This window comes from Mus caroli, chromosome 3 (genome assembly GCF_900094665.2).
Source record: "Mus caroli chromosome 3, CAROLI_EIJ_v1.1, whole genome shotgun sequence".
In the NCBI taxonomy this organism is placed as follows: Eukaryota; Metazoa; Chordata; class Mammalia; order Rodentia; family Muridae; genus Mus; species Mus caroli.
The window spans coordinates 138,035,714-138,048,110 of NC_034572.1; the positions used below are offsets into that span (position 1 = coordinate 138,035,714).

At 39.9% G+C, this 12,397-nt stretch overlaps 1 protein-coding gene across 1 annotated transcript in view; it reads right to left on the reverse strand.

The window, feature by feature from the left end:
* Window positions 1-12,397, reverse strand: part of LOC110291672 (calcium-activated chloride channel regulator 4A-like) — a 24,367-nt gene that overhangs the window by 2,986 nt on the left and 8,984 nt on the right. Inside the window, exons 2-11 of the mRNA XM_021158917.1 lie at window positions 11,311-11,451; window positions 11,018-11,165; window positions 9,978-10,086; window positions 8,897-9,074; window positions 8,025-8,243; window positions 5,974-6,201; window positions 5,059-5,236; window positions 3,873-3,979; window positions 2,680-2,895; window positions 1,860-2,127 (exon numbers count right to left, since the gene is read on the reverse strand). Coding sequence (XP_021014576.1) covers window positions 1,860-2,127; window positions 2,680-2,895; window positions 3,873-3,979; window positions 5,059-5,236; window positions 5,974-6,201; window positions 8,025-8,243; window positions 8,897-9,074; window positions 9,978-10,086; window positions 11,018-11,165; window positions 11,311-11,451 — 1,792 coding nt within the window. The remainder of the gene's footprint in view (window positions 1-1,859; window positions 2,128-2,679; window positions 2,896-3,872; window positions 3,980-5,058; window positions 5,237-5,973; window positions 6,202-8,024; window positions 8,244-8,896; window positions 9,075-9,977; window positions 10,087-11,017; window positions 11,166-11,310; window positions 11,452-12,397) is intronic.

The window sequence follows — 12,397 nt, forward strand, 5'->3', positions numbered from 1 at the left end:
CCCCTCCCCTCCCCTCCTCTCCTCTACTTTCCATTGTCAGAATCACTACCTCTGTAGTTCAATAGAGAAAAAATGTTTAGAGCAACCTTGTTTGAATTTTAACTGCCTTGTCAGCCATAACTACTTACTTAAAAAGTCTTGGCATTAGTGGAAAAGTACTAGCTTAGTTGAGATTTCTGTGGGAAAAAGTTGAGGTCTCTGTATGAAAGTACTACACCCAGTTAAGAACAAATATCTATAGATCTTGTGGACAGGTAAAAGCAACCCACTCTGTTCTGTTCTTCCTGCTGAACTTTCTATGTAGCCAATATCCTGCTTTTGGGAATAGGTGAGTTCCCCAGAAACAAAGCGAATCTGTGTCATATCCCTCACCATATCCTGTTTCTGTGGGTATAAAACCTGCCAGGGAAAAATAAACTTTGTCACTTTGACCAACCAGACTTGCTGTCCACTCTTTGTGTTTCTTGCCCCTAGTCTCTCCACAAGTGGTTCCTCAGAACCTGTTTGACTGTTCCTCAGGCCGGGACCAAAATAAAAATAAAAATAAAAATAAAACAAACAAACAAACAAACAAAGAAACAAAAACAAAACAAAAACAACAAAACCCTCCCATTTTATTGTAGGAATAAATATTTGGAGATCTCAGTAATGTTGTCGGGTAAGTTTGCTCTTACAATGATTAGCACAGGGGGCACCTGATATGTTGAAAATGTGTTTCTCATTCTACTCAGGAGAGAGAACAATGTTCTTATATTAGTCACATTTGTGTCCCTCTGAAAGTCTGGGAATTTTCAGACATGCAGATTTCCCAGGCTACCTAGGGAAACACCTGAGCAGTCCTTCAAGTGACTCTTCTGTACACAAAAGCATGCAGTGCTGGCCTCAGCTATCGGCCGTCTATTTCTTTTTCTTTTTTTCCAGTGAATGAATTTTAAATTAGTTTGTTCTGCCATGAACTAAATGCTCATCTGGTAATCTAGTAAAATACCAAGAAATGAAGCAAGAAGCATGAAGGCACATGCACTGTAGAAGGGACTGGAAATTGGGGAGAGGTAGTTGGGGAATTATTGTTGCCATGAGAGAAAACGTGGAATTTACTCCAAAAACAGTCAAATATAGCTGAATACAAGTTTGTAGAATGACATAAAATGCACTGGCGGGCATATTTTCTTGTTCATTTGTTGATCAGATTGGTTATTTTATTCACTGACTTCCAGGCAAGGTTCCACTCCCAGGAGAATACAGAGTGCAGGGAAAGGGTTTCTGCTCCACCTCCCTACCGAGTAACCATTGCAGTTCCTATCTTCCGCTAGGGAGACCCAGCATCTGGCCCTGCAGTGCTCAGTCCCTGTCTCTGTGCTATTTCTAGCTTCTCCTAGGCCCCTGCTCCCAGGACTCTATCTGTGCTTTGTTCCAGTTGTGGGGAATCACCCTTGCTTCCTTCCCTTCAGCTGTCAGGGTCCCAGGCTCTGTTGCCCTCTCCCACCAAAGGAGACAATTCCTGCATCAGCTGCTTTGATAGCACTTTTTGTTGATGCTTCCCTAAGAAGCATGAACTTAGAAGGAAGGCTTGTGTTCTCCATCTTTTGAATGGGCCTGTCTTAGCTGGAGACAGCCAGGGCCTGTCAAGATTACAGACATCATTTTGGCAGTAGCTGACATATACAGACAGCTTACCATGTGGAAGATGCTTGCTATGCACTTAGGTGGTACCCTATTGCATTCCCTGCTGGTCTTTCTATTCCTTCCTAATCTGTGTTAACCCTTCGGGTGGCCATCTTGTTCCCACTGCCCCAGGAACACATGACACATTTGGAACTATAAACATATCGGCTTATTCAGAAAATTCTGATGGTTACCTGCACCGTTGTCCAGCAGGACTAGCTCTTCTGTCTTCCCACTGCTAGATTCTATGGTGGCTGTCACGCGGGCTCCAATGATGGGAGTGTACCCTTGTAGAACTTCTGCATACACAATCATTGGGCTGGGGAAAGTGTTAGTGTCCGTGTTTACCTTAGCATTTACAGTGATTGGTGGCACAGCAATACTTGCTGCCTGGGAGGTTACTGTAATCGTTAGTATCTCTGAGTTCTCTTTGGCTTCCAGGTTGTAAGTCCAAATGCCCACCTAAAATTGTCAATGAAACATGCAGCAATCATTTAGAGTCCGAAGGCATGGTTTTTCCCCATTATGTGATTTTTAAAATAAAGCATAGAACTAACAAAAAAATATAACAAATTTGGATGAGTGGTCTTAGAAAGGTCTTGATTCCTCAAATACTGAAACAGACACAGACCATGATATTTGACTTTTGTGAAATATCAATTGGAAAATAATGTTTTGATAAGTTTGCCTTTGCTTTGCCCTCATTCTCTGGCCTCAGTGTCATATATTCCATGACTGGCAGGCAGAGTGGGAAAAGATGTCATGCCAGGTCAACAGGACTCTCCACCTTTCTTCCTCCCTGTTCTCAGATGCCTTTTGTTTTCTATCAACCCAAAGCTTCTTTTCCTTTTACCAGTCATCATAGCTCTCAGGATCACACAGGTAAGGGAAGTACATACATTGTTCTTTCATTTTGAAGATGGTAAAGTTATTGTACTCACATTTATGATGTGCTTAGACCCTCCTTGCAAAAATACCTTTAGGGGGAAATTCAAATGCTAGCTAATGGCTTACCTGCGCTGTTCCTGGGATACTGAGATAGGCCATTTTGGAAGCAGAGTCCATTGTGAAATTGGTGGTTTGTGTTCCTTTGGGATCCCTGAGATAAATGGCAGGGGCTTGTTTACTCCAGGTGACAAGAAAGAATGTGTCCCTTCCCACGGTGCTGTCAATTACAACAGTGTCATTCAGCCAGAGGCTATTGGTCAGTATGGCACCCTTACTTTCAAGCTGTATAAATGTAAAACAAACAACCAAAAAGAAGAAAAGCAAAAACAAAACAAAACAAAAAACAAAAACAAAAACACCTTAATGACTACATAACACAAAAGTTTTATTCTCTTTTCTTTTCTAGATAATTCCTCATATTTGATCTGAAAACAGTCTTACATATGCTGAACTACATTAGCTTTCTCTCTTCCCTCTCTCCCTCCTTTCTTAAACTTTCCCCCTCCCTACCAATAGATTTGCCATCTTTCTGAAGGCTTCTTGACATGTGACAGTTGCAAGGTTGGTAATGTAGACTCTGAAGACAGGGAAGGGTATGAGAGGAGATCTAAAGAGGAAATATCAGTTGAAGTTTGGGACTATGACCCTGCTGTACTTCTGTAGTTTTCTGAAAATATGCTGCTTTGACTGTTGGCTGTAAAGGATGCTAAAAGCCACAGAGGGTTAGTGTAGAGAGTGTGTGTATGTGACATCTGAGAGGAGCCACAGAAGTGTTATTTAGCTCTGTTGACGGTCTCTCAATGGATACAGAGTATACCACTTTTTGTCTCTCCATCAGCAAAGTCTCAGAAAACAAGGTCATGTTGGTCCCACAATGTCATTAGGAGAAATAGATGTGGGGAGAAGGGTTTCCTTGGCAATCCACATGCCCACTTCTCATCAACTCAGATGACTGGATCTTGCTTCTAACAGCTCACTATTTTCCTCTAACATTTTAACCCATCATGCATATGAATACTGACCAATTTTGAAAATTTGTCTATTTTAGAACTTACCATAAATATCTCAAAGGAGAAAAACATAATTGTATTTCTACTCCTTCTATCCATTAAAAACCAAACCAAACCAACATCTAAATTCTTGAATATCTCTCTCTCAATTGTTTCCTTTATGGCTGGTTTTATGTACTTGGCCCTTACACATTTTCTTGATTATGGCAAAAGTGACCACAAAATCTCTAGGAATGGGAAAACGCTGACCTGAAGTGACTTCTGGGTGACATCAACATTTTCTGAAGCCAGGGCCACAAAAGCATCAATGAGTCCATTGTTCTGGGCTTCATCGGAGGCATACATATGCTTTCCACCTAAAATGTGAATGATAGGCTACTTTGTTTTGTAGAACAAGAGTTCTTACCATACTTTAATGATTAAGGAGATAACAGTTCAAATAAAATCAAGGTTTCCTTTTAGATTAAATTAAATTGTCAGAAAGCCTTTAAGGTCATCTTTGAAATGTTAGTTTAATTTAATATATCATAACTGTGAAGCACAACCAACCTTATTATCTTAGTATGGCAACCTCAGTTGCATGAGGCATTTCATCTGGTTATAGATATGAAAGGCACTAGATTCTATATATTCACAGATTTTTGTATAGCCCTTTAGGGAAAATTATGAATTTTTATTTACATCATTTAGATTTTTTTCAGAGGAAAATAGATTAGAAGCATAAAACTGGAAAGATTAAAGAATTGCTGTATCAAGGAATCTTGGCAATGACTGGATACTACTTAAAATATTTGTGACAGCAATAAATTATAAAATGACCATAATAGTGTTTGGAAGTTCGTATCGCTAGCCACAAAAATCCCAGGTATATATGTTTGGTACCATGAAATTCAAATTTCTATTATAATTGATATTTGTACTACTGGTTTTGTATTCTCTGCTATATTTGAGAAGTTACTAGAAGCATGTAACCAGTTTTCATCACATCTAAATATTAACAGAAGTCACCATACTTAATGTTAAATAAGTTGCCATAGTTTGTATTTTCTCATTGTCTCTTAGTCCTGGAAAATCCTAGACTTTGTTCAATTCCTGTCTCAGGAGCCACTTGATTCATTTTCCTCCTTTCCCTTCCTTGCTTGCTACAATGCTTTGGGAGCATGGAAGGTTTGTAAGTCTCAATTAAATTTTACTCTATACTCTTCCTGCTATGAAGGAATGTGATCCATGTGTTCGGATTGACTGTTTTATATATCTTTCCAGGCAACTGGACAAAGAATGTTGTGAGAACACAGGATGGGTCTGGTCTGTTTGTCTCTGCTCTCCAATCCCTGGCCTGGCTCTTGCAAAATTAAGCATAGAAGACGTAGTTAAATGTCATTTCTTCATTTATACACAACAATTGAAAGTCTGTGACATAGAGTTCATGTGTTACCTGTTAAAATGCTCATGTTTGTTACAGCTAAGTCAGCCGATGGTCCCAAGGCAATGAAATGAACTATGGCCCCACTGTCTTTCACCTCCTCAATACAGTCTTTGGCTGTGCTGTCCTCACCATCACTCAACAGCAAGATCTCAGTCCCATATGTTTGGTATTCTCCATTTTTAAATACCTGGAAGCATAATTCAGAATACTATTATCATTTCATACTAGATTAGCTATCCTGATGGAAAGTTAGAAAAAAAGAAACTACAGAAAAAGTATAGAATAGAGATAATTTCTGTTTTAGAATCATAGAATTTATCTTCAATAATCCTTGAAGAACTTAAACAATTTTTCTGTCCTCCTTCCCTAATACAGGGGATATTTGCTAAACTGAAAAATGGGTGGGATCAGGAATTAGAAAAATTCACAGACTAAATAACGTCTGACCCAGGAAAACTCAGGCCAATAGATACTTAAACTATGGAACACATTGTCTTCACCTGATATCCTCTGACAAACCAGTTGGTTTATACAAAATCTGTTATATATACAGCCAGATGCAGTGAGCAACCACACCAGCACTAAAAGGCAATGGAGTCGTAATTAGGAATCTCTTAAATACTTAGATAGCAGTGATCTAATGGTCTAAGCATGTTGAAATTGCAGATGAGACAGAGTCTCATTCATCCCATGCTGGTCTCAGATGATCTAGGCAAAGATGATCTTGAAATTTTCATCCCTGTTCCTTGATTTCCCAAGTACTAAGATAGCATGAACATCAAAGTTATTTTTTTCCAGTGTGTTTTGTCTAGCACCTCTTAAGATTAGTTATGCTAAAATCAAGAGGCAAGTAAGAACAGGAGAATTGTACTTTGTCCTAAAAACAAAACAAAGATCAAAATACATTTGCAGTGGGATTTTCACCTGAAATGCAGCCTTGATTCCAGAGCAGATGGACGTCCCTCCATCAGCACTTGTAGGTAAGGTTTGCAAAAGCTGGTTTCTTTCGATGTCACTGTTTATTTGGATCAGCTCACTCTTAATATTGGCCAGGTGATTAAAGTGTACCATCCCTACCCAAGACCTATTTTCAATTATCTTTCTTAGAAAGTATTTTGCTGCTCGGTTCATTAGATTAAGACGATCGTAAGACTGAGCGAAAAAATGATAAGAAAAAAATGAGTGGTTTTCAACTGGAAGATGAGAGAAGAACTGGACAACTGTTAATTTGTACTATGGAAGAAAGCAATTATAATCATAACTGGAAAATGAATAAGTGTGGTTATCGGTAACATGGGGCACATGAAGAAGTTCATAGCTTTCTATTTGAGGTGTTCCCAGTGGCTTAGTAACCAAGTTAAAGGTGGGGCTTGGGTTGAAGGCAATGATTCACATCACAATTCAGCCCATAATCACTCCCATTAAGTTAAACTCCCAACCAGACTCTCTTGGTCTCCAAACACAGCTGAGCTCTGTAGCTCATCAAGGAACCTACTGAACTACCATTAACTCTGAGAAGGCTGCCTACGCTGCCCTTTCTATTTCTAACTTTTCCCATGATTCTCTATCAGTGGGGCAACTGCACTGGCTTTCTGGTAACTCATTGGTAACCACGTCTCTTGTAACTAGATGACTGCCCAGGACATACACATCACACATTGATTTCCTCTAGATCGTCCCTGCAACCCATACCCAAACTGGTTTGTGAACTTCTCGAACCAAATCACAAGTCCTACGCATCTACAATTTTGCTTGACCTGCTCACCTATTACTTTCTCTCTTCTGATTTTTATTGCAATTCTTTGGTATGGTGAGCTTGTGGGTGCAAGGATACTTGTACCACAGCACACGTGTTATGGTTATATATGTAGAGGTGAGAACACAACCATAGGGACTCAGTGCTTGCCTTCCATCATTTGAATTCCAAAGTTTGAACTCAAGTTGTTAGTGTTAGCCAAAAGAGCCTTTGCTGACTGAAAGATCTCTTCTGCCTTTATCATAATCATCATAATTATCATTTATTATTATTATTGGTGTGTGTGTGTGTGTGTTTATGGTGTCCATGTGGAGGTCAGAAGATAGTTTTGAGGAGTCAGTTCTCTTCTGATTCTTTAATTAATATTGATATTTTACCTGCTGAGCCATCACACCAGCCCTACTCTGCCTTTAAACACAGATCTACCAGGACCCTATCTGGGGTAGTTAGTCTATTCATCTCTCAATCGCCAGTCTTTTCCCTCCTCAGTGACATTTCTTGGGCTACCCGTGTCTAGTGATTTTGAATGTTCTTCTGTCTTTCATGAAATTCCATGTCACTGTGGGTCATCTTGTCAGTCCCTTTCATTCTTTGCCCTTTCAATAACCACCTTCCCTTCCATGCTGACACTTTAATTTCTTCATTAGCATATCTGTCTCACCTCACAGTGCAGTCACTGAGTAATTTATCCTATTACACCTGCTGTTTGTGGCTCATATTAATTCAACAGCTACCTACTGGTCACACATACATTATGAATTCTGGATTAGATGAGGTTCTAGTTCTGAATGGAACTCAGTCTGATCAGGAGAGGCACAGGGAGTATCAATAATATATGCAGAACTGGAGATATGCAAAAGGCAGTTTTGGAATTGGCAAAGGATGAGCTCTTATACAGCACCGCTAGAGCCCAGCCCTTCCCTTGGTGAAAATGAGTGTCTCTACTAAATTGTAGAGAACAGGAATGGCTGACATAGGCAGGTGAAGCTGAGACAGAGAGAAAAACATTTCTGGACTATAACAATATCTGCTCTTTTGGTTTGTTTTATGAGACAGGGTTTAAATGCAACCCAACTGACTTTGAACTTGCCTCATCCCCCACATGCTAGGATTACAAGATCATACTTCCATTGCTCATCCTAAATGAACTATAAACTTCTCAAGTACATCTCTATACTCAAAACAAAAGCAAGCAAATAAAAAGAGCTAATGAACTCACAGCCATACTCCCTGACACATCAAGAACTAGGCACACAATTCTCTCACTGATTCTCAGCAGTGAGAAGAAGGGTGGAGAGGGTGGCGTCTCCATGGGCGTGCTGTTGTTAAAATCCTCAGACCTGCTGATTACTTCCCACGTGCTTCTGTAATTGCACTTCATATTATGTAAAGTTGGAGCCTCTTGATTATGGTTTTCTTTTTTACAGAACTCAGTCACCTAAAAGTGTAGTAAAGTGTAGAAAATTATTATTTCATGTATAAAAAAAAATGACCCGGAAAACAAAGCAAAAGTATGTCCAGTGTTAGAAATTAAAAGTAATTATGCTGGCCTAGCAAAGTAATTGTAGTTGATACTTTGCTATGGATGTATGTAACAATAGCTATCAAAGAAAAAGCAGTTGTTGACAGTGGGGGAAGGGGCATGGGAGTGGTATGAAGGAGGCTGTCTTGGAGGGTTCAACTTTAATTAAAAACATGTTTGTTTGTTTGTTTAAATTAAAGGGGAATATGTATCGTATTTAGCAAATATGGATGCTCAAGTAAAGTCCTATTAACAGTAAAGTAGACTTATAATTATAATAACAACAATTATCTAGCTATTAACAGAGCATAGTGTTAATATACAATAGAGAATGAATACTTACTCGGTGTCAGTCAATGTTCAATGGACTCTACATTAACATATTTAATCCTCATGTCATGCTTAACATCCATTACATCTCTGGTTGAGCGCTTGCCTAGCAATGTGTAGTTTCTTACTCTTACTTTCACCATCATCATCATCATCATCATCATCATGATTATTTAAATTAATGATATTAGACAAATCCTTTGATTATAGATTCTGGACACAGTGACTGGTATACTTACAGAATCGATACTTTGCATGAACATTATGGATGCCTTTTCTGATTGAACTTTATCTGGGAAGAATTGACAATCCTTTTCATATAACTTTGTGGTGGAATTAGTTCTGCACCTTCTGGTTATACAGCTGCCCCCTTGGCATGTATGGACTCTATTTGTACCCATGATACCCGTGGAGCACCTGAAAATATGGAAGTGAGTCTAAGAGACAACTTAGTCATTCCTTTGAAAAGTGGTCCTGTTCCCACTGAACTGTGTGGCATGGTATTTGTTGTGTAGCTGCCAGGACCTTCCTCCACTGCTGGCCAATCAAAGTAATCATTTGTTTTTCAAGAAACTGTAATGAAACAAAACAAAACAAAACAAAACCCCTAAAAAAAATACAAAAAAAAACCCAAAGTGGGGCTTTGTCACACACAATGGGGCTCTCCACTGTGATGAAAGCTGTGGGTGGGTCTTTCCCTTAGACATTCCTGCAGCTGGCCTTGGACCAACTCTCTGTAGACACTTGGTTGACAGAACCAGTGGGACAATTATTCTTGATGTGCAGTGCGGTCTTCTTTTCCAGAAAGACATCCTTGAAGAGTGGCATCACATAACTACATGTGCTTTGACTAATCAAGGAGCATCATTTTATCCAGATGACAATGTGACTGGATTCAGAGAATGAGGGACTGCCAAAAAAGGCAATGGAATAAATAAGGATTGATGTGTGCTGTTCCAGGGAGAGTCATAGCCAGCAGTGATCAGAAGAGATACACCAGGCTTTAACCACAGCTTACCCCATTGGCTTGCAGTTCAAATCAGTAAGTGAATTCTTAATGAGTTCTGGCAGGTCTGGGAGAGATGTGTAAATAAAAAGTGTCAAAATGCCAAACAAATGATTGGCATTGAGGCTATGTATATTTTTGTACAGATAGTCATTGTCTTCAAGGAAAATGGCCTAAAATAAGCATAAAATAGGCTTGTGATATTGCATCTATTATCTGCCTTGTAAGAAAATATGGATGCTTGTCATTGGAAAGGACTATAAAGCAGTTAAAAGCCAGAGGTCATTTAAAGGTACTTAGGGGTCATGCCATGCCTTGTTGCTTCGATTTTCTTTGATGAAGCACTGTAGAATGGCTGGTCTTCATTGTACTCATCAAATACTCCCCAGCGAAGGTGGGCCCATTCATGGACCAACACTTTTCCTATAAGACATTTTTCAAATACATAATCATAATATAATTGCTAAATTTTGCATCTCAAAAATTCCCAGGCTACTGATATGGTTCAGTGGGTAAAAGGGCATGCCACCAAACCTAACAATCTGAGTTCAGTCCTTGAACCCCATGAGGAAGGGGAAAAGTACTGACTCTCAAGTTGTCCTCTGCCCACCATACCACCCCTGAAGAGAGAGGGAGAGAGACACAGAGAGAAAGAGAGATATAGAGAGAGACAGAGAAAGGAAAGAGAGAGGAGATACAAGAGAGAGAGAGAGAGAGGAGAGAAAAAGAAAAGAGAAAGAGGGGAGATAAAGGCAGTAGAGAGAGATTACATTTGGGTTTAGGTTTTCATAACTCTTAAAGTTTATATTTTGCTAATAAAGGGCTTTTATATATAATGGTACTCATTGCTGTACCATTTTTTATTCCATAGCATGTCAAATCAATGAGACATTATGGAGCATATGCCACAGTCACAGTAAACTATGATTTGATTTTCAGTACTTCGGGAGTCAAAGGTCTCACATTTTAGTTTATGGCTTGCCAAGTACCAACCCTGTCAACAGCCTAATCAGATATACAGAACTCTGCTGTATAGATATTTTGAGAGTGAAAATTTAGGGAGAAAAAAAAAACCAGACTAAAAATGCTCCTGAAGAGTTGATATTAAAGAAAGATATAGATATGCTATTGTCGATTATGGAGGTTATGTCAGCTACTGAATCAAGAATTTGTTGAATTTTGAGAAAATTTCAATGACTTTGAATAAGTACCTTAAATTAAGCCACTTGTTAATGTCACAAAGCTAATAGAGGAATCAAGATTTGGAACCAAGTGTTTCTGTTCCAGTCTGCTTACTTAATAGAGTATAGAGTTACGTGTCGCAAACATGCAATGCTTTAACCAAATTCCCCACCTGAATCTCCATATTCATCTTGTTTTCTTCCCAGTACAAAGTCAGGGGTGAAGTGGATGTATTCTGCTTTCTCTTCACACTGTGTGAACTGTCTGGTGTAGGGTTCATCTCTGCCCATGAAGGCGGGAGGTGCCACTTTAATGTCAGCCTGAGAATGTTTAAAACGATTGTTAACACTTGACGAACAGAAAAGACAGTAGTTAGAAAAACTCTGAATCATTAACTGTGTAGCAAAGCTAGCAAGCATAAGAAAATACTTTTTTGTTGTTGTTAGAGGAAAAATTGATACTTACATGCTTGTAACTCTCCCGTTTTGGCCTTCTGTAATGGGGACTGTCTTTCCAACTTTCAGGAATTAATATAGATACATTTTTGAAGAAAAATCTTTTTTCTGTAGCTTCAAAAAGGTATGTAGATGCTTTAGTCACCATTTCCTATTATCAAAGTGAAATAGATATGTAAAAATTATAATAAGAATGGAATCAAGCCTTCTGGTCTGTGGCACCACCAGGTTACCTTGGGCGTGCATTCGGTGGACACCCCCAAGTTCCCTAGAGGACTCTCCACGTGATCTTAGGACCACCGGTGAGTGGAACACACCTTCTGTTCCATTCCAATCACACAGGACCAGAGACAGCATTAAGGAAGCAGAAAACCCAGCCTGACCAGTCACAAGACCCTTCTGGTCGGCGCCAGCACCTGGTCACCTTGAGCACGGAGTTGGTGGACACCCCCAAGGTCCCTAGAGGACAGCTTCTGAGGCAGACCCTGATTCAGGCTCCAGACATCTGGGCACCTTCCCTGCCAGAGGTGAGGTGTCCACCCAGCCCAGGAGGGCTTTGTCAGAGCACCTGGGGGAGCCACCTTGGTCCCCTGATCCCTCCAAGATGAGTCTACGCAGGTGAGAGTGTGGACTACAGAATCTAACAGTCTCTGGGACAGGCCCTGTTTCAGGCCTTCATCTTCTGCCAGGAGGCAAGTCAGAATGCCAGATATCGGTGCACCTTCCCTGCAAGAGGAGAGCTTGCCTGCAGAGAGTACTCTGACCACTGAATCTCAGGAGAGAGCTAGTCTCCCAGGTCTGCTGATAGAGGCTAACAGAATCACGAGAGGAACAAGCTCTCTAACCAGAGAAAACTATAACAACGAACTCCAGAGATTATCAGATAGTGAAAGGCAAATGTAAGAATCTTACTAACAGAAACCAAGACCACTCACCATTATCAGAACGCAGCACTCTCACCTCACCCAATCCTGGGCACCCCAGCACACCCGAAAACCTAGACCCGGATTTAAAAGCATATCTCATGATGATGGTAGAGGACATCAAGAAGGACTTTAATAACTCACTTAAAGAAATACAGGAGAACACTGCTAAAG